At 41.5% G+C, this 22,388-nt stretch overlaps 2 protein-coding genes across 2 annotated transcripts; one reads left to right on the forward strand and one right to left on the reverse strand.

Moving 5' to 3' along the window:
- Positions 1-628: 628 nt before the first annotated feature.
- Positions 629-16,887, forward strand: ABRAXAS1 (abraxas 1, BRCA1 A complex subunit). Its single transcript, XM_083367181.1, has 9 exons — positions 629-1,000; positions 3,551-3,641; positions 4,519-4,555; positions 5,324-5,390; positions 7,700-7,893; positions 9,756-9,875; positions 10,806-10,890; positions 12,536-12,647; positions 15,385-16,887. Exons 1-9 carry the CDS (start codon positions 914-916, stop codon positions 15,768-15,770), a joined length of 1,179 nt encoding a protein of 392 aa, XP_083223307.1. The 5' UTR covers positions 629-913; the 3' UTR covers positions 15,771-16,887.
- MRPS18C (mitochondrial ribosomal protein S18C) lies at positions 16,504-22,193 on the reverse strand. The gene is made up of 6 exons (XM_083367210.1): positions 22,027-22,193; positions 19,961-20,022; positions 18,768-18,851; positions 17,027-17,084; positions 16,722-16,781; positions 16,504-16,642 (listed from the first exon to the last, which is right to left on the reverse strand). The coding sequence occupies exons 1-6, from the start codon at positions 22,124-22,126 to the stop codon at positions 16,566-16,568; spliced, it is 441 nt and encodes a 146-aa protein (XP_083223336.1). The 5' UTR covers positions 22,127-22,193; the 3' UTR covers positions 16,504-16,565.
- Positions 22,194-22,388: the final 195 nt, after the last annotated feature.

Genomic DNA, 22,388 nt, shown 5'->3' on the forward strand with positions numbered 1-22,388 from the left:
GTAGTCCTTGAGTTACGAACATAATTGACCCCAAAATTAATGTTGCTAAGTGAAACGTTTATGTCAGTTTTGTCCCATTTTACGACCTTTCTTGGCACAGCTGTTACGTGAATCATTGCAGTTTTAAGTTAGTAACACGGTTGTTAAGTGAATCTGGCTTCCCCACTGACTTTGCACGTCAGAAGATCGCAAAAGGGGATTATATGACCCCAGGACACTGCAATAGTCATAAATGAGAGTCAGTTGACAAGCATCCGAATTTTGAACACCTGACCATATGGGGAGGCTGCAATGGTCGTTAAGTGTGAAAAACGGCCATAGATCCCTTTTTTTCCAGTGCCGTTGTGACTATGACTGGTCACTAAGCGAACGGCTGCAAGTTGAGGACCACCTGTCCTTCGTTCCTCCTTGCCTCCCTTAAAATTGTTCTTACTCGCGCCCCCGCGTCCTCATAACTTGCCTCCTTCCCGGCTCCGCGCGCCAAACCACGATGGGTCTTTTTTTTCCCCCATCAAGGTCTACCGTTCCGTGGATGTAAACCCAGAGAAAGGGGTGGTTTTCCCGCTTAATGCGGGGCTGCATTAGCGCAGCCGAACCAAGGACCGGGTCGAAGCGAGGTCTCCCGCGGTGGACGCAAATCGGGGGCCGCGCAGCAAGCGCGAACCCGGGCGCGGCGGGCCAGCGGCGCCTTCCTCCCCACCGGCGCGCCAAGGCGGCGGGGCGCAGTGCCGCGCTCCCTCTGGGCGCTAGAGGTCTCTGCGCGCTCGCCTCCTCGCTGGCGGGCCGGGCGCGGCCATTGTTGCTCCGTCCTTCCTCCCGGAGGGGCTGTCGTCGTCGTCCTCCTCCTCCTCCTCCTCCTCCGTCGCGCCCGCCCAGCCGCCGGAGAGACCTCGGGGAAGGCGCCCCGCTGGGGATGGAAGGGGAAAGCACGACGGCGCTGCTGCCGGGCTTCCTCTTCGGCGCCCTGGCTTTCCACCACCTCAGCACCGACTCGGATTCGGTAGGTAAAGCGCCCCCCGCGCTGCGCTTTGGAGAGGTTTCCGTGCCCGCGCCGACGCCTCAAATCCCGCTCCGGGGTCCCGCTGCGCCCCGGATTGATCCTGGTTCGCCGCGCGGGTTTTTCTTTCTCTTTCTCTTTTTCTTTTTTGGAGAGGGCAACCGCGGTCCGGATGCCAAAAAGGGAACCCGACCGCTTTCAAACGGGCAGCGCGCTCGCGTCTCCTTCGGGTGGCTAAGGCTTAGTTTCAGTTTCATTTCGTCTGGAGCCGGATGGGGCTGCTCCCGATACCCCGCTGGCATTTCCCCAAAGCGTTGTCCCCCCTCCCGATGATTTGGGATTGGAGTGGGGGGGGGGGGAAATGGCGGACTACAGCCGTTTCTTTCCTCCAGGAGCGCCAGACGTGTTTTTTTTTGTTTTGTTTTCCTACTATGGGTTCCCACAACAACCCTGCGCGGTAGGTGGGAAGAAGCGCGCCTTAGTGCAATCGAGGTCGAGTCTTGATTTGAACTGGGATCATCTGCCTGGCCTTAATCCGAGATCCTCGATGCTCCGCTACAGTGCAGTAGTTGCTTAAAGGCTGGCTGGGGAATCCTAAGGATTTTCGGAAAAGGTGCTTTTTCAAACACCCCTACTAGGAGCTTGGGCTCCAACCCAGAGCAGAGGCCCGAGAGTTGCTGCAAACAGACCCGGGATCTGTTGCAGAAACGGAATGCGCGCACCGCTTTGGGAAAAGCTTGCGCGGCTCTTTCCAACCCGGGATGGATTGATTCGTGCCTGCACGTGGCATCCCTGTTAATACTGAGGTCTCCCGTTGCGAGCAAAGTTGGCTTGCTCTGTTTTCTGTAGCTGCTGGATGCGGTATTATTTTGAATTTCCCTCTCCTCAAATGCTCAAAGTGTACAGCCTCTGCCAGCGCAAACATCCGACTGGAAAGACTCCAGTTTGTTTCATTGACTTGTTGGCTTGCGTAACTTCTCAGGAAGCAATGCAGTGCAATACCGAGGCTTCGGCGAGTCCCCGGCTTTCCTAGCTGTGGCCCTGCATGCCTCACTCATCCCCCACCTCCTAAAACAGGGGTAGGCAAACCTTGGCTCTTTTAATGACTCGTGGACTTCAACTCCCAGAATTCCTGAGCCAGCTGGCTCAGGAATTCTGGGAGTTGAAGTCCACGAGTCATTAAAAGAGCCAAGGTTTGCCTACCCCTGTCCTAAAAGCTTGATTTACACAGAGCTGAAGAATAAATGTGGATGGTCCTATCCAGTGCTTTTTTGTAAAAGAAAAAGGTGCCAGAACTCACACATGTCATACAACCCGCCTTGCCTATTCTACAAGGTTCCATCCAAAAAAGGTGCCGGAACTCCGTTCTGAGCGTTCTAGGAGAAAAAAAGCCCTGGTCCTATCCTATAAATTTGGATGGAGTAAAATAAAATAGAATGAATTAAAGTCTTAGGCGTTTATAGTTGAGCTACCCAGAAAGGCTGGCGGGGAAGACTGTAGACAGGATGCTTGGACTGAAATGTTACCAAGTGAGATTATAAGGAACACACACTGTCAGGTATCACCCACTGGTTAGTTTGCAAAAGTTAAAATACTTCTTTTGCTTTTCATCTTATATTACTGCAACCCCCCCCCCCTTATAGACTACCTCATGAAAACAATGTAAGTAGTTTGACTGATTCTGAATACAAATAGCCCTTGACTTATAACTGAATGGAACCCAGTTATTCTAACCCAGTTGGAACTTCCATCCTTAGTTATGACAGTCACTTACATGACCAGACCTGATTTTATGACCTTTTTGAAGTAGTTTAGTGAATCAATATATTAATGGGCATTTTTTTTTCCTGAAAACTGGCTGAAAAAACTGGACACTGTCAAGAAATGTAAATAAAAATGATAAAGGTGAATTAGTCGCCAAGCGCCCAAAATGAAGTAATTTGACTTCAAAGGTGTGCGCAGCTGTTAGAAATATGTCATAACTAGCTTTTGGGGGTACATCATAACTTCAAACTGTTGCTAAGCAACTGGTCTGTACCTGTGATAAATATGACATCTCCTGCATGAATGAGACTTTCAAATATTGGGTAGGATTAAGAATGACTGGGCATTTGTTTCTGAACCTTATTGCTTTAAATGAATTGTTTATTCATATTGAATAATACATATGTATTTTTCCGTATTAAATAACAATGCTTCCTTTCTAAAAAATATTAAAATTATTAACCAAAATCTGTTAATGAATCCCCATTTCAGTTGCTTGGCTCTCAAGCCTATACATGGATAAAATAGTTTAACCCTTGCTTCCAATTTTATTTTATGTCAAGAGGAATAAAAATGAAGTAAAAGACAGAGCAAGACGCTTAGGAAAAAAGAGTGTGACATCTTTTTTGAAAGTTAGGAGCCTGCTATTCTATCACAGATTGTTGTCTTTTAAGTTGTCTTTTCAGCATTTTCCAAAAAAATAATAATCAAGGTTTACATTTGAATTTGAATCTTGGGATTTCCTAATACTGTCTGGGTTTGACACATGTTTCCCTTTCGCTCACAAAGGAAGGTTTTCTTCTTGGAGATGTGAAAGGTGAAGCCAAGAATAGCATTACCGACTCTCAGATGGATGATGTTGAGGTTGTATATACAATTGGTAAGTTGTACAACAATTTACAAAATATTGGAGTGCAAAATAATTCCCTTTTGAATAATTCCAGGCATAAAACTTTGGGGAACACCTGATTTCAAAGTGCAAAAACTTGTTTCCAGCATTTTGGTATAATCTTTTAGCTTGAAACACCACTGTTGCAAGCTTCAAAGGGTCCATTTTACTTAGGGCAGAAGGCATAGCTCAGATGCATATTTATTTAACGTGTGAATGAAAGATTTTGCACACCTGAATAAGTTCTGCAACGTTTCCCTCTACCTCCACCATCTGCCGCCTTAGATTTCTAAGACCATACAATCTATATATATAGTACCAATAAAATGGGAATATGTGCTATTTTACTATAGCTTTCAGAAGGAACAAAATGGATCACAATAATATTTCCCATCACATATAATTTCCTATATCTTCCTCCTATTTCTGAAATTATTCCAAAAGGTCTTTTATTTCCCTGCTTCGTAAGAACTATAAAAGGACACAAATAGGTTTGTTCTATGCTATGAAAAACTGTCCAAGTCTTTAAATTTGCCACCATCCCCATAAATGTAGATTATCATTAATTTTTGAAATTAATTTTAATGTTTCAAAAATCCGGCCACATATTGTCTTCCAAAGCTGCATGACAATATGAATTTTAGCTCATCTGCACGTCTAGTAGAAAACTGAAAGGCATTCCATGAACTACTGAATTAAATTATTTTTCCAGGATTTACAAATCTCACATCATTATAATACAAAGCCATGTAATGAATCATGTATGAATCATACATAACTTTTATTTTAAATAATTTAAGAACATAACAGAAGCATGTCTACATTACACTTTCTGGAACAGGTAATATAATATGTTACTTTATTTCAGATATACAAAAGCACATTCCATGTTATCAACTCTTCAGGTACGTAAAAAAAAATGTTCATCTTTTTATAAAACATAAGATGGTACATTTAAAAAGTGCAGGAGGACAATATTAGCTGTGATTGTGAATTAGAATCACATCTGCAGAATAGTTTCAAGAAGTTCACGGAAAAATTAAATGGCAGCTTCTGCTTGCACTGAGAGCTTCATATCCATGTAACGGGATCCTAAGAACAGAAGTGTCAAGAAAGGAAACTGCAATCTTTTAGATTATTCCAATATAAACTTGACAAAGTAATGTGAGTTCTATGCAGAAGTGAGTTCCACTTAATTTGCAAAATCATCTTAATCTTACATTTTAAATGAACTTTCCCCTTGCTGTGATTAATACGGTATTCCAAGAGTATACCCACAGATTCTGTAAAACTATTTACAATGCAGCCAATAGTCAATTTATTATTTTTCAATCACATTAAACCAAGTGACAGTGGTTATTTTATGATATTGACCCTTATCTCTCTGCAAATCAACCATAAATTAAAAAAAACACATGCATATAGCTAACATTTTTCTGTCGCCGAACATAATTGTAATTCAATAATTTTGTAGGGAAAAGGAGCATTTATGATTTATTATTCTTCTTGTCTACTTCCCAAGGCCAAAACTTCTTTATTTTTATTTTTTATTTCCTATGGAAGTCTCGGGGGGGGGGGGGAAATGACTAGAAACAAACATTTGCTAAAAAAAATACTGACTGCAAATATATTTCATTCAGTATTTCTATTCCTTCCCATTTCATCATTTTTAGCTTTTACAACGCAGCTGGAGAACTGAATAAACCAACATTGAAGAAAATATTGTCAGGGTGCAAAAAGGTATTTTGTATTTAGATTTAATACAGAAAAGTATTTTGTTTTTATGAGCATATTCAGAAACAATTTTATTTAGACATCCCCAGTTCTCCATAGTCAAACAGACATCAGTGAGCTTGACGGAGACAAGACCGATGCAATTGATTGCAGGAGGGCGAGAGCAGAATAGACCTGTTACACGCTCATTAGCCAAACTACTGGCCTCACAGAGACTATAAGAATGTGCTTCCCAATGCTAGCTTATACTCTTGACAATGTCAACAGGCACTGATGAAAGCTCAGTTTTAATAAATTTTTAAGTCTTGGTGATCCTTGTTTCTAGTTTTATACATACATACATACATAGACATAAAGGTAAAGGTTCCCCCGCACATCCGTGCTAGTTGTTTCCAACTCTAGGGGCCAGTGCTCATCTCCGTTTCAAAGCCGAAGAGCCAGCGCTTGTCCGAGGACGTCTCCGTGGTCATGTGGCCGGCATGACAAGATGCCAAAGGCGCACGGAACGCTGTTACCTTCCCAGCGTAGTGGTCCCTATTTTTCTACTTGCATTTTTATGTGCTTTCGAACTGCTAGGTTGGCAGAAGCTGGGACGAGTAACGCGCTTACTCTGCTACACGGCACTCAGGATTCAACCCGCCAAACTGCCGACCTTCTGATCAACAAGCTCAGCGTCCTAACCCACTGAGCCACCACGTCCCTTTTACATACATAGACATAGATATATACTGTAGATATATAGATATAGATGTGTGTGTGTGTGTGTATACATATACATTCTTTCTATCTATATCTATATATTTAGCGTTCTAAAGTTAGAATTTAAGTTAAAATGGCCTAGGCCCGGGATATTTGCAGGACCGTCTGATGCCGGGAACGACCTCCCATCGCCCAGTGCGCCCAGTGCGCTCACACAGAGAAGGCCTCCTCGGTGCCGTCGGCTAGACAATGTCGGCTGGCGACCCCCAGGGGGAGGGCCTTCTCTGTGAGAGCTCCAGCCCTGTGGAACCAACTCCCCCTTGAGTACTGGATGGCCCCGGATCTCCGGTCCTTTCGCCGCAGCCTTAAAACTTTCCTTTTTCATCAGGCTGACCTGGACTGACGACAGGGGTTTTTAAAATGTTTTTTAATTTTTAATTGTTTAGTTTAACTTATTTATTGGGGCTGTTTATTTAATTTCTTTTAACTTTTGTATTGTTGTTTTTATTGTTGTTAGCCGCCCTGAGTCCTTCGGGAGATAGGGCGGCATATAAGTCCCAAAAATAATAAATAAAAAAATAAATAAAATGTATATGTATAAAAGAAAAACACTGACCTTGAAGTAAGTATTGTTAAAAATAATTAGAAATTATAACCAGGCTTGAAATAAAGGAAGGCATAAAAGCTGGGGCTAAATGTAAGTCAGTTTCTTACATGATGCAACAAATTGTTTTGAAACTTATTAGCCATGTTTTTTACTCTCTTGTTTATTTTGCATTTTCAGTTTTTAAGAGTCACTGTTGAAAGATGAGCAGCCATGTAAATAGATTGAAAGAAAACATACATATATATATATATACATACATACATATATATATATATATATATATATATATATATATATATATATATATATATATATACACATACATATATATACACACACACACGTGTGTGTGTGTGTATGTGTATTTTGAACACCTTGCCGGCCCAAATACGGGCCAAAAATGTACGCAAATAATGATTGTCGCAGTTGTGACTACCGCCTGTGGATGGCCTGAGTTTGCGCTGATACAGGCAAAAAACGTTTTGGCCCGTATTTGGGCCAGCAAGGTGTTCAAAATACTCAAGACATATCTCCCCTGTCTCTTCCCTCCCCGATGCAGCTGACAAAGTGAGAAAGAGCCTGTGGCCTAGAGGTTAAAACAACTGCCTTATGTGCAGTCAGCCCAGGTTCGAATCTCAGAAGGGTGTGGCTGACTGATGAGAACAAATAAGTTTGAAATAGCTATATCAGTCTCCCTTTAATTGTTTGTTAGCAATCCAAAAAAAATTCGTGTGTGCGTGTGCACACACACTGTATATACATACTCAACTGCAAAAAATAACCAGCTAGACAAATTAGTACATTTTTAGAGCCAGTAACTTTTGTGAATTTCTTTGAAAGATTGTGGTAGATGTAATTACTGGTGTTCATTTATCCCAGCTGTATTATTAGTTCTTGTGCTGACTCATGGGTTAAAATGGTAATTGTGGTTCTTTTGCTTCATGTTCACTTTGAGAGTAATAACACATTTCTGTGTAGCTTTTTTTAAAGAACGCCCTTTCTTTTTCAGAATGTGATAGGTTGGTACAAGCTCAGGCGTAATACCGATCAGACAATGACATTTAGAGAACAGCTTCTTCACCAACACTTACTGTCACACTTATCAAACCAGGATCTTGTGTTCCTGTTACTCACTTCCAACGTAACCTCTTCAAGTTCATCCACTTACAAACTTGAATATGCCTTACACAAGCCACAAGAGGGGTAAGTAACAAATCTTGCACGATTTCTTTTCGTTCAGTTACATATTCATTCCGGTTAGAAATAAAACATGTTCCAGTGCAATAGCACAGGGGTCCCCAACCCTCAGACTGCAGCTCAATAATGTCGCCTATTCGGAACCAGGCCACGGAAGCGGTGTGCGAGCACGCACATCCCGCACAGCTCCACTTGGGTGAGCATGCACACACACACTCACTTGCTCACATTTATTTATTTATTTTATTTTAATCCCATTTATATCCCGCCCTTCTCCGAAGACTCAGGGCAGCTTACAATCTAAAGCACAAACCAATTTGCTTAGCAATAGCCTTCATTCTATGTATATGCCTGCTTATTAGGGCTTTCGGCCCCCAAGCGGCATTATTACAAACTCAGCACATTGCCCCCAACAATCTGGGTCCTCATTTTACCTACCTCGGAAGGATGGAAGGCTGAGTCAACCTTGAGCCTGGTGGGATGCTCACATGGAACCATTCCCTCTCCCCCCACCCCACTGATCTGCAAAGCCAGAAGGTTAGGTACCGCCACAGTAGCATGATCTGGGATTAATACTGTGTAACTCAAGATAAGAGAACCAGATCAGCGCAGGCACCAAGTTAGAAACTGAGAGAGTATGAGTTTTAATCCTTCCTTAGGCATAAAGCCGGGTGGGTGACCTTGGGCCAGTCACTGTCTCTCAGCCCTAGGAAAAAAACAAGGGTAGAACACTTCTAACCAAAAAACCTGGAGAGACTTGTCCAGGCAGTCGCTAGAAATCAACACTGACTTGAAGGCAAAGCTGATCCCCCACCCCCCTGCAAGATAACTTGGATTCTCTCTATGAATTTCCTGTTTGAAATTTGAAAGAGGTCATATTATAACGAAAATTATTCATTTCAGTTAAAATTTCATATTTTACTTTTATCATCTCTGGCAACACTAATCAACTGATTCTTACAAAAGTTAAGATTGTAAATGATGAAATAAAGCCTAAAAGTTATTTTAATTTGTCTATAACAGGGGTCTCCAAGCTTGGCAACGTTTTAAGACTTGTGGACTTTCCCAGAATTCCCCAGCCAGCAGAGCTGGCTGAGGAATTCTGGGAATTGAAGTCCACAAGTGTTTTAAGTTACCAGGTTTGGAGACACAAACACATACCCCAAGCTACAACATCAGATTATATTTCCCCTCCTTCAGCCCCTGACCATTTTATCTGGACAGGTAGTCCTTGACTTACGACCACAACTAAGTTGCTAAGTGAGAAATTTGTTCAATGAGTTTTATCCCGTTTTATTTGGCACATTTGTTAACGGAATCAATGCACCTGTTAAATTACTAACACGGTTGTTAAGTGAATCTGGTTTCTCCATTGACTTTGCTTGTCAGAAAGTGGCAAAAGGTGATCACATGACCCGGGGACACCGCAACCATCATAAACGTGAGTCAGTTTTCAAGCATCCAAATATAAATCATGTGACCATGGAGATGCTGCAATGGTCTTTACCTGTGAAAAATGGTCATAAGTCACTTTTTTCAGCGCCGTTGTAACTTTGAACGGTCACTAAATGAACTGTTGTAAGTATCCGTACAAGATGCATCTCACATGTCAACCTACTCTCTTCCTTTCTTGATATCAAGGTTTCTCAGAGGCTTGCTGTGCCTTCTTGCCATTATCACAGGGGCAGCCAGTATGTCTGTTGCTATGCAAAAAAAAAAATTTGGTCTCCAAGGGTAGAAAAGAGATTGCAAAACTCCCATTGTCCTTGAAGATAAATGGCAAAATGGCACATTTGTCATCTGCAACAAAAAAAAAAACCCGAATAAAACCTTCAGTATCTCTAATTATGTATTTGGGTTTTCTGTAGACTTTTTCAGAAAGTGCCCCTAGCTGTAGCCAATCTAGGAATGGCAGAACAGCAAGGTTATCGAACTGTGTCTGGTTCCTGTATCTCTTCGGGCCTTTATAAAGTGATCGCAGAACACAGGTAGGAAAACAGCCCTCTCCTATTTTTTACAGTATGGTATTCTCAGGGACGCGGTGGCTCAGTGGGTTAGGATGCTGAGTCTGTCGATCGGAAGGTCGGCAGTTTGGCGGGTCGAATCCCGAGTGCTGCGTAGCAGAGTGAGCGCCTGTTACTCATCCCAGCTTCTGCCAACCTAGCAGTTCGAAAGCACGTAAAAAAATGCAAGTAGAAAAATAGGGACCACTACGGTGGGAAGGTAACAGCGTTCCGTGCGCCTTTGGCGTCTAGTCATGCCGGCCACATGACCACGGAGACGTCCTCGGACAAGCGCTGGCTCTTCGGCTTTGAAACGGAGATGAGCACCGGCCCCTAGAGTCGGAAACGACTAGCACGGATGTGCGGGGGAACCTTTACCTTTACCTTATTCTCAGTTATACTTTAGGTTGATTTCAGACTTAGGTAGCTTAAAGAAAATGTATATTCCATATTGCCCGTATCATCGGTGAGATTTGGTTAAAATATTCTAAAAGGTCCATGCTATGTTAAGAAGAAAACTGTTCAGAGTTTCAGCTGTGCTTCCCTTCAGAATATTCTAAACCATAAAATACTTAACAATCCTGTATCTTGCCTTGATTTTTCAGTTTTATTTCTCAGTTCAGTGGCTTTTGGTACTGGAGCATGAGAACATCCCAGTTGCTGTTTTTATGTTCTACTTCAGTGTCCAACTTTTTGTTTCTTTTCTCAGCAGTTTTGCTGTAAACTCATTTCTAGTACGTTGAATACTTGAGTTTAAAAGACAGATAAAGTTGCTTAAGGTTGCTGGAATTAAGCGTTTGTAAATCATATGATTAGATTTTGAAATATCTACATTTTAGTACTGTATTTTCTGATAAATAACAGATAAAAATAGTACATGCTAGGAGGTGTTTTGTTTTGCTTTTTGTATCAAAGGTCAGAATTCTTTAATGAAGATGGGTCTCTAAAAGAGGTTCATAAGATTAATGAAATGTATTCTACTTTGCAGACAGAACTAAAGGTAAGTTGTGAATACCTATTTTGTAACTTTTAAGTAGCAGTAGGAAATTTGAAAGACAGTTGTTAATGCATCTCAAATAAATAAGTGAGGCAGGTAAGGAAAGAAATAATAATAATAATAATAATAATAATTTTATTTATATACCGCCCTTCTCCCGAAGGACTCAGGGCGGTGAACAGGGCAGATATATAAAAAATACAAAAGTTAAAAAAAAATTAAACATATGCCCAGCTAAAAACAATAAATACAGATATTAAAAATGACATAAAAACCCAACCCATCCCCCTTCAGGCCAGGCCGGCTTGTTCAAATAAGAATGTCTTCAGATCGTGACGGAAGGAGCGAAGGTCGGGCGCTCAACCGGCAGCTGATTCCATAGCTGATTCCATAGCTCTGGGGCGCCCACAGAGAAGGACCTCCCCCTGGGGGCCACCAATCGACATTCTCTGATCCTCTCGCTCCTCCCCAGAGCTTGCCTTTCTTTCCTTACCTGACTCCCAGCCCTGTGTCGTTTCTCCTTCACAATCCACCGCCACCGCGTGCAAGGGAAAAACAGAAGTGGTTTTGGGGGGGGCGTGGGGGGGAAATGGTCAATCAATTCCAACTTCTCGCGAAAGATCGCAAAGTTGGAATTGACCTTTTTTCCCCCCAAAAGAACTTATTTTCTTTGCATGCGGCGGCGACAGATCACAAAGGAGAAACGGCACAGGGCTGGGAGTCAGGTAAGTAAGCAAAGAAAGGCAAGTTCTGGGGAGAGCGAGGATTTCTTTTCTCACCTGCCCCACTTGCTTTCCCCTCAGACGCGTTGCTCTTGCCAATGGCCCGACCGCCCTCTTCAGCCCCCGAGCCTCTGGCGCTTCACCTGCTGCCAGCAGAGCTGTGAAGTTCTCTCTCAGAAGAGCACTTCGCAGCTCTGCCTACAGAGCCAACAAAGCTGTAGCTGAATGGGCAGGTGAGGGGGGGAACCTGCCCCACTTGTTCCACGGCCGCTTTCGGCCAAGCCGCATTCCAGCGACATTGGGCGCAATACACGAGGCATCACGACAAAACCAGTCGTTTGCCGCCTCCTGCCCAATGCCGCTGCCATGAGGCTGCGAAACAAGCCATGCAGTGGTAAGAAACCGGTATACTCGTTCATTACCTCTGCCCGGCTTGTTCGGCGGCCTCATGGCAGTGGCATTGGGCGCGACACCTGAGGCGGCAAATGGCCGCAGGCGGCAGCAAACAGCCACGTCGCGCCAAAACCAGCTATTTGCCACCTCACGCATCGCGCCCAATGTCGCTCCCAGGAGGCCGCAGAACAAGCCAGGCGGAGGTAAGGAACCGGTATACCGGATGCCCCCTCCCCCAATCGGCTTCACCTTGTCACAGAGGCCGTCCATGCAGACCCTTAAGTAGGGCTTACTTTAGGGGGGTTTATATTAGCCCCCCCACCCACAAAACCAGCTGGGGCTTACTTTCGGGGACGGGTTTACTTTCAGGGAAACACGGTAGTTATGCAGCCTCCAGGCTAAAAAGATTGCACATTCCTATGAAGAATATAGGAATTAGGGTAATGTGGAACTAGAAAGTGACGCTTAAAATTGTTTGATTGCTGACAAAAACCTTGCATTCCAACAGACGTGTTCTTTTTCTCTTGTTCTAGAATCTGTGCAATAAAGTAGTGGATAGTGAAAAATCAGTAGAAAATTTGTTATCACAAATAGATCAGCTGAGGCAAGAAATAAGAAGCAAAAAAGAAGAAAAGAAAACTACAGGTAATTGTGCCTAAAAAAAAGCTTATTGTGCCTTCAGGCCTTTAAAAATACATACTACAAGTTGATTGTATAGAGAAGAATTCTCTTAATTCATCGTTATTACATTCTTTATTGGTTTTGCTATAAAAGACCTGCGTAGTTGTCTCCCTTATTTTTCCTCAACAAAACAAAACTCTAATTTTGAAAAATGTTCATTGATGTTAAATAAAGCACTTACAAAGATATCCATGTTTGCGAAAATAACCATTTTAGTAAGCTGGTTCATAGATAGATAGATAGATAGATAGATAGATAGATAGATAGATAGATAGATAGATAGATAGATAGAAAGAATAGAGCTGGAAGGGACCTTGGAGGTCTTCTAGTCCAGCCCTCTGCTCAAGCCATCTCAAACAGGTGAATGTCAAGTCTCTTCTTGAAAATCTCCAGTAATGGAGCGCCCAAGATTTCTGGTGGCAAGCTGTTCCACTGGTTGATTGTCCTCACTATCAGGAAGTTTCTCCTTAATTCCAGGTTGCTTCTCTCTTTAATGAGTTTCCAACCATTGTTTCTCATCCTTCCCTCGGGTGCTTTGGTGAATAATGTGACCCCCTCTTCTTTGTGGCATATATATCGAGACCCAGTAGGTTTTGTGTTTAAGCATACAGACGCTGCATATACCACTGTTATAAAGGTTCGTTGTTGTAGGTTATCTGGCCAAATAACTTAAATACGAGAAAGTTCTGGGCCATTTTCTCACGTTTGTTCTGACAAGAAACGTGAAATTGGTAAGTGAACATAGAGAATGGCTAGATCACACGCAAACCTTTAGTATAGTCAGCCACAAATGCTTTCTTTGTTTCTGAACTTGCTTGCTGCAACATTTTATTGTCGATTCCTTGCATGAGCATTGGGATCAGACAATAACCCGCCTTTTCCCATATTCCCTTCTATATTCCTAGTTATGCCCCAGACGTTTTGCCAAACAGCTGCCCAAGAGAGTGCAGGTAATCCTCAGCTCACAACTGTAATGAAGCTTGCCTGTTAAGAGAAATAAGTCATGATAGCTGTAAAGCGGGCCATCACATGACCGGACCATTTTTTGGAGTACTTGTTAAGCAAATGACACATAGCAAATAGCACTTAAGACTTATATACCGCTTCATAGTGCTTGACAGCCCTCTCTAAGCGGTTTACGGTGTCGACATATTGCCCCCAAAACAATCTGGGTCCTCATTTTATTGATTCGCAAGGATGGAAGGTTGAGTCAACCTTGAGATGGTCAGGATCAAACTGGCCAGCAGAATTAGCTTCCACTACTGCATTCGAACCACTGTGCCACAGCATCAAGATATTTAAGCAAACCTATTGTTCACTATGGAGTATTTTTGCCAAAACCTGGAAATAAAAGCTGGTTTTGAGCCAAAACATCGTAAATCATGGTCCCAAGACCACAGCACGCTTCAGGCTAGTTGCCAAGCAACCAAAATATTGTGATGTGACCACAGGGAGGGGGAGCTTCAGAGCCAGATTGTAAGTACCTTTGGGGAGGTCTGTTGTAACTTTGAACTGACGCTAAGAGATTGACTATAAGTTGAGGACTATCTGTAACTAGAAGAAGGTGGCTTATAGAGAGGATCGTGGTGCATGCCATAATTTCCATTTAATTTATACATCTCCATCCATGGTTCAAACTTAGCATTTAATAGGTGCGTCATGGGGCTGTCACAAGCATCCATTTATATTTTGCAAGGGGTTTACATGTTACAAAAAAGCCAAAAACAATGGTCTTCACTTGTTATCTAATAATAAAGGATTTTAAAAATGATACGTGGGTTTGTGTGTGCATACATATATGTATATATATATATATATCACAAACAATGTAAAGAAACCAAAGGGTGGCCTGGTATATACTGTAACTGCTGTAATGTATAGCCAGGCAGGAAAATAAAACAAGATTTCCATTCTTTAAAAACCAGCTACTTATTACATGGAATCAGAAAAATGATTTAAAATAAAATCTAGTTTAAGGAAAGTAGAAAAGCCATTTTAAATTTTGAGATTGGTCGGGCAATCTCTAGAGCAGAGTTCTCCAACCTTTCCAGCTTGGTGGCCCAGAAGGGAGGAGCAGAGAAATGTGCACGCGTGTGGCCCGCCTGCCTGCAGACGCAAATGGGCATGTGTACAGCAGCGCTAGCGTGCACACATGAACAAGCGAGCTGCATGTGCCCGCGGCAGCGCGCTGGCGCAAATGGGCTGCTGGCGCATGCGCAAATGGGGCCATTGGCGCCCATGCAGCGACACTACCGTGAGTGGGGGGGCTCACCAGCTATTCCTGTGGCCCGGTGGCCAACAGGCTACGGCCTGGTACTGGGCCGCAGACCAGAGGTTGGAGACCCCTGCTCTAGAGCATTTTAAAATTGTAGTCAATTGTTGAACAAACTAAATTCAAATTACAATTCCTGTCTTGCCAACTAATAAAGGAAACTATTCCAGTAGGAAAAAGGTAAGGAGAGGTGACCCTTGGTAATTCCTGCTACATCCTCACTAAATAAAAATTAGCTTTAGCTGAAATCCAGTTCCTTGGTACAATATAATACCCTATATTGTTATCTGGGCATGTAATGAATTGTTTCACTATAAGGGGAAAAAATGCTGCTCTTCAGTTAATATATTCAGCCTACTGTTGGTGATCTTTCCATATAATGAAAATATCCTCTAATCTGACTATTTTTCCTTTCTCTTCTCCTCTTAGGAAAGGATAGCAATTGCTCAGATGAGCCAAAAGAGAATATTTTTCTCTGTCAAGCTATGCAGCACTTTTTCCCAAATTCTGGGCTGCCAACAAGCATGGTTACTTTAAAAGGAAGGCAGGTTTCTAAGCAGGAATGCACAGCTGACCACAACATCAAAATCACGGACCAGTTGACTTTAATGATCAAAGAAGGTACTTTCCCTGAAGCAGATGCGAGGCAGGCAACGAAGCGAAAAGCTATTGTGAACACAAGCGGGCCAAAGACATGCAAAAGACTGCGATCTTTCTACCTTAATCAAAAACTATTTCAGGAAGACCAGGAAAATAATGACCAAGAATTAAATGTTAGGAGTAACAGCAAAGCAACTGAAGATGTGACCCCCTGATGGGCATACACTGTCTTCCAACTCTTCAATCCCTTCCAGTGGCAAAGGGTTTTTTTTTGTTGTTGTTATTCTCACCTCATTGCTGCTGCTTGTGTTATTAGCACACTTCATTAATACATGGAATACTTGAGCCAAGTTTTGGAAATAAAACATCGCCCTTTTAAATCGGCACCATTCTTACAACCTGGAGAAAGTTTCAGGTTGCTTTTCCTCACTAAATCTTAAATTGCTTACTCTCTTAAAAGGGTACAGCAGAAAACAGCAAAGTCAAAGAACCTATCTGTTGTTTTCAGTAAGAACAATATTAAGAATGCAATGGTACTTTAAATATCAAAGCTGGCTTTGAAGTGAAGCGTTGGCCCTGGAATCAAAACACTGCAGTGAAAGAGAACAACCTAAGAATTCCATTCCCAATTATCACTTTAACATTCTGTTTTAATACTTAGAATTTCTACAGCCTTGTTACGTATTTGAACTAAAATGTGTAAGTAAAATTGAATTTGAGACGAATGAGCCCCAGTGATGCTAGTTCAAAGTAGGATTGCAGTATCCTTAGGTGAAAAGGTTGATTTTCTATTCTGCATATGAAGCAAAAGCTGCTGTTCAAAAGACCTCATATAGGTTGAAGCAATCAGATGTTCACTAGAGACACATCTTTCTCCTGATAATGCTACATTTGAGGGCACAATTTGTTTTGTACTCACTATGCAGTATGAAATAATAGGCTTGTCATGGACATATTGATGGTTTATTAACATTCTAATAAACATAGTTACAAACCATGACTGATACAATTTATTCTGGATATTTAATATTACATAATTTGGGGTCGTTGCGAAACAGTGGGTCCTTATGCATAACCGACATAAATCCTGTAACAGAATAATTGAGTTTTAGAAACAAAATATTTTTATAAATCATCCAAATGTATGACTATTTTATAATACTTACCCATGTGATGGGCTCTTTTAATGGCTTTTACTATTTCTTGTTGTTTCTTTGTACATAAGCCTAAGAAGCAAACAAATAGTCATTTCAAAAATTATTTCAATAATACTAAAATTGCTCAATTTCCTTTGAGCCTTTGTTTCAAAAATAAAAATTACTTTTAAGTCGCTTTTTTCTGCTTCCTTGCTTTACTAAGCACATACTTGGGCCGGTATAACTCAAAATGGGTGTCAACTATTTAAAATTTTTGAACAATATTTCACTATATGAGTAGATAAAGTTCTGCTACAAGTATTTTTTGTACATACCTGTTATATGTTGCCCATGTACATGACCGGTGTATGGAGAAATAAACTGTGATAAAAGCTGTTGGAGAAATAAGTTGGTTAAATCTTCAAAGCAGTAAAAATTAAATAAAAATTAATACCTTTGGTAGCAAATATTTGCAGTTGGATAACATGTCACACTTATTTAAACCAAAGGACTGTGTTGGTGTGAATTCATAATATTTCATTCAAAAATCTAAAACCATAATTTTGGGTTGTTTTAACCATTTAGTTGTGTCTGACTTGGCAACCTTGTAGGCAAGCGCTCTCCACGCTACCATCTCAAGCACAGCTGCTTTGAGTTGTTGGATGTTCCTGTATTAGTTTTGATGTTATCAAGCCAGTGTGTTCTTTTTCCACTAAGCATTCCTAGCATCACGGCCTTCTCCAATGAATTTGCATGCACGACGTGGTCAAAGTAAATCAGACATACTCTTGTGATTTTAGCTTCTAGTGATGTGTCTTTGTTACTCTGCCTGCCCATGGTATACACAATAACTTTTTACCTGTGTAATTAAAATATGTAGCTTGATTTGGAACGCTGGGGTAGAGTGTAACATAAGAGATCTCTTGTGGGTAAAATGCAGCATATCAAACTAGATACAAAAGTGGGAGCAGAGTCACGTATTCCATCCTTTTTAACCATAATTTTTTGATTAAGCAAAAATTGTCAAGTTAATTCTTAGTAGTAAGAAAGTGTGTATACGCTGCTTGCTATAAGCCTTCAGAGTCGCTACATCTAGCCAGCAAGAAATATACTATAGGTAGTCCTCAACATACAACAATAATTGAGCTGTGGCAGTTATTAAGTGGGTCACCACATGACTGCACTCAATACTATGTCCTTTTTTTGCAGCAGTCCTTAAGTGAATGCTGTGGTTGCTAAGCAAACTCACCAACGGGCAATTTTTGCCAGAAACTGGCAGAAACTGGCAAAAACTAGAAAATTGTACTCATGTGACTGAGGGGTGTGCATAAGCATGTGCAGCTGTTGGAACTTCAAAAAGCAAGTTATAAGTAACTGGGGAGATACGTCGTAACTTCGATTGTTCACCAAGGAATCAGTTGTTAAGCAAGGCCTGCCTGGATTTGTTATGCTAAAACAATATATGACCTGCCTGTCTTCATTTCTCACTTGTATATAGATTTAAATAGGTTTTTTTTAATTATTTAAGTTTATTATGCTCACTGCAGCACACCTTGGGCTGCTTACAAAATATGATACTAAATTAAAATAATTAAAAGCAGACAAAAGGAAACAAGGCACCCCCTGAGTTAAAACAAATAAACATGAAGAGTATCCAGAAATTTCAGCTGGTGCAGAACACAGCTGCGTGGACAGTTTTGGGGGGCCCTGCAATGGCCTATGTTACCATTGTTTGGTGAGCTGAACAGCTTGCCAATTCACAATGTTGGTTGTCACTTTTAAAGCTCTCCGTGGTATGGATCCAGGTTACCTGAGAAACCAAGTCATCCTGATGGGATTAGCCTATCACACCCACACCAGCAGAAGGGGCACGCTGTGGACCCCATTAACCAGGTAATTTCGGCTGGTGGGTCCAGAAGAGAGGAAGTGACTGGCCCACAGTCACCCAGCCAGCTTTCATTCCTACCGGAGGTCTAGAACTCCCAATCTCCTGGTATAGGCCAACATAATCTTAAAAATGTTTTTGCTGTTTCCTATAACATACACAACATCAAACTAAAACAGTTATTAATTTACCTGTATATTCTTGTAGTCAACGGTTACACCACATAAGACACACTTTTTAGGAGGCTCCTTATAGGGATTTTCCATTGATACAGGCTGAAATGACAGAAATTTTACGGGTTTTTTTCCTCCCAGCTCTTCCTATTCTAAAGTCCTTCAGCAAGAAAGGCATCCTCTTGCCCAAACTGGGTCAGCCCCACTAGATGGACCAGACCAGGAAATCCACAAGAGGGCTAAAACTACTTTTATTTAGATTGGCTACAGTGACCCAACATTGAGGTTGCAAACTAGCGTAACTATAATGTCCTATATGCCCTTTTTGAAAGGGGTTAATCTACAATATCCCTTTAAATTTAGGATCAACTTTTCTCAATTTATTTATTTATTTATTTATTAATGGGATTTATATCCCGCCCTATCTCCCGAAGGACTCAGGGCGGCTAGCTGGAAGAAATTAGAAATATAGGTAAAGGTAAAGGTTCCCCTGCACATGCGTGCTACTATGCAGTTCACAGTATACTTTTTTCTCTGTCCCTCCACAGCTTTCTTTTTTTTTAACATGATGTACCTTGGACTGATCCAGAAGGGCTGTTCTTATGCTCTTTCACATACTAGAGCAAACAAGATTATTTTTCAACTTTAGTGTTTCAGTTATGCATTTTTAAATGGCTACTAAAAAGGTAAAGGTTCCCCCGCACATGCGTGCTAGTCGTTTCCGACTCTAGGGGCCGGTGCTCATCTCCGTTTCAAAGCCAAAAAGCCAGCACTTGTCCGAGGACGTCTCCATGGTCATGTGGCCGGCATGACTAGACGCCAAAGGTGCACGGAACGCTGTTACCTTCCCACCGGAGCGGTCCCTATTTTTCTACTTGCATTTTTACGTGCTTTCGAACTGCTAGGTTGGCAGAAGCTGGGATGAGTAACAGGCGCTGACTCTGCTACGCGGCACTCGGGATTTGACCCACCAAACTGCCGATCATCTGATCGACAAGCTCAGCGTCCTAACCCACTGAGCCACCGCGTCCCTATTAGAAACATATCCCCATTCTATTTATAGATATTTTATATTGGTCCCTATGAGTTATAAAAATAACATGTGTATTATTAATTTTAAAAAAAGAAACCTGGTTGCACTTTCTATATAACTCATATTGTCAAGTATTTAATAATACATGGAGTTTAAGTATGTTGTAGTAGTATCTTACCATATCTGCTTGATTGGATTCCTGTTCACTACATGAACTACTCTCTCGTTTCCATGATATACCTGGAAAGAAATACAAACGTACAAACTGTTAAAATAGAGTAATTAGCCAAATAAAGAACTGAACAGAAATGGCTCCGACTTCCTGAAGATTTCCTTCCTTTTTGCCTTTCTGCAAAAATACGATCTTGTCATCAATATAAAAAAAACAAACCTGAGATGGACACATGAATGATGTATTTGAAACTAGCAAAAAATGCTGACAGCTCAGGCTTGCATTTAATCATATGGATAGCGATCCTAAACAAAAAGGAATCCCGTGCAACCTAGTGGAAGAAAAGCCTGCAAATAAGTAAGAAGCCTACCAGAGAAGGCCTAGCTTGCTCTGCTCCCAGCCATATTGGGAGAAATTCCCTCCATAAGCATCCTTAAAAAGATACAGACTGATGGGAGGAAGTGCTGATAGCAGTCTCCCCTACAGAAGCCAAGCTCGTAAGAGTGTGATCTAATTCTCCTCAGTCAAGCTGATAGTCAGAAGGCAACTTTTAAAAACTAGCCTAAGATTTTGTAAAGCTTACGTTTCAATATTAGGCATCGTCTGTTCCTCCAGCAATAGCAGCAGAAACTGTTTACTTCATATTAGGCTTCCAAAAAAAGTTATTGACTAGTAGCTTTCACGGACAAATTAATGACTGTGTTGTAGTAGCCATTTAAAAATGCATAACTGAAACAATAAAATGGAAAAAAATAATCTTGTTTGCTCTAGTATGTGAAAGAGCATAAGAACAGCCCTTCTGGATCAGTCCAAGGTACATCATGTTAAAAAAAAAGAAAGCTGTGGAGGAACAGAGAAAAAAAGTATACTGTGAACTGCATAGTAGATTTACAAAGCCTACTAACAACAAAACCTGTTTTATTATTCTATTGTAAGATATACCTCCTGCAAAGGCTCACAGCATCCAAGCTAGGTAATTGTAACAAGTAACATTTTGATGCATTAATTTCCAAAATTCACATATGCCCCTATTTATGTATAGTATCTGTAATTATTTATTATTTCATTTTTTAAATTTTTTAAATTTTTTTTTAATTTTAAACTGCCCAATAGCCTAAGGTCTCTGGGCAGTTTTCAATAAAAAGATACACTTTGAGTAACTACTTATACACTAAAATTAAATATAACGCAAAATGAAAATGACAGCAGCCAAGGTGGTCATTCAAAATACAGGTAGTCCTCAGGTTATGCCCACAATTGAGCCTAAAATTTATATTGCTAAGTGAAACATTTGTTAAGTGAGTTTGCCCCATGTTATAACTTTTCTTGCCACAGTTGTTAAGTGAAATTGCATTTGTAAGTAACATGATTGTTAAGTGAATCTGGATTCCCCGTCGACTTTGCTTGTCAGAAGGTCGCAAAAGCTGATCATATGATCCCAGGATACTCTAACCATTATAAATATGAGTCAGTGGCCAAGCCTCTGAATTTGGATCATGTGACCATGGGGACGCTGCAATGATCGTAAGAGTGAAAAACCGTCATGTTACTTTTTCCGGTGCCGTTCTAACTTTGAGCAGTCACTAAATGAACTGTCATAAGTCAAGGACTACCTGTAATAATAAGGTCAGTTAAAAACCCTGAGAAAATAGAAAGGTAGCACCGAAATTATTCTAATGTGGGGGCTAGTTACGCTTCTCTGGAGACAATTCCATTGTTAAGGTGCTCTCATTTTGATGGGCAAGGGTCCCGATAGGGCTGGCAACCACATCAGAATGGATGAGCGTCTGAAACAACTCACATCTCTTTGGCTCAAATGCCTGAATTCTTTCGTTATTCTATTCCAGGGGTCTTCAAATCTGGCCCTTTTATGACTTGTGGACTTCAACTCCCAGAATTCCTCAGCCAGGCATGCCACTTATGGCTGAGGAATTCTGGGAGTTGAAGTCCACAAGTCATAAAAGGGGCAAGTTTGAAGAGCCCTGTTCTATTCTATCCTAAATTAATGGGCCAACCACATGGAAAAGATTATTATCTCCCTCGCAGGTTCCGCAGGGTTGCTCTTGGCTTACCCGGGCCAGGCGCACAGATTCCGTTTCTTACAGCAGCGAAGAGATAATAAAACCTTCCCGAAATTTTGGGAGAAGAAACCAAGCCTACCACGGCAGCCATCTTTTTCCCCTTACAAACTTCCGGTTCAGACCGGGTAGGAAAGTAACTTCCAATCAAGTCCCTCTCACAACACGTCCGGCTTGCAGAAAAGAAGGGGGGGAAAAAAGCTTTCGCGCCTGAACTGCGGCTGCTCCAACGGCCAATACAGTTCATTAGCGGCTAGCTAGCCAATCCTCCCAAGGAAGGATCTTCCGCTCAACCAATCCGACGGTGTTTCGTCATAACAGCACGTGATTCATCCTAGTTCTATTTTTTTTTTCCG

The sequence above is a fragment of the Vipera ursinii genome (genome assembly GCF_947247035.1).
Source record: "Vipera ursinii genome assembly, chromosome: 7".
Classification (NCBI taxonomy): Eukaryota; Metazoa; Chordata; class Lepidosauria; order Squamata; family Viperidae; genus Vipera; species Vipera ursinii.

Coding starts and splice junctions, on each gene's coding strand:
- ABRAXAS1 (XM_083367181.1), top strand. CDS start 914: ATGGAAGGGGAAAGCACGACGGCGCTGCTGCCGGGCTTCCTCTTCGGC. Junction 1,001..3,550: donor TCAGCACCGACTCGGATTCG/GTAGGTAAAGCG, acceptor TCGCTCACAAAG/GAAGGTTTTCTTCTTGGAGA. Junction 4,556..5,323: donor CCATGTTATCAACTCTTCAG/GTACGTAAAAAA, acceptor CATCATTTTTAG/CTTTTACAACGCAGCTGGAG.
- MRPS18C (XM_083367210.1), bottom strand. CDS start 22,126: ATGGCTGCCGTGGTAGGCTTGGTTTCTTCTCCCAAAATTTCGGGAAGG. Junction 16,782..17,026: donor ACATGGGCAACATATAACAG/GTATGTACAAAA, acceptor TTTGCTTCTTAG/GCTTATGTACAAAGAAACAA. Junction 16,643..16,721: donor TAAAAGAGCCCATCACATGG/GTAAGTATTATA, acceptor ATTCTGTTACAG/GATTTATGTCGGTTATGCAT.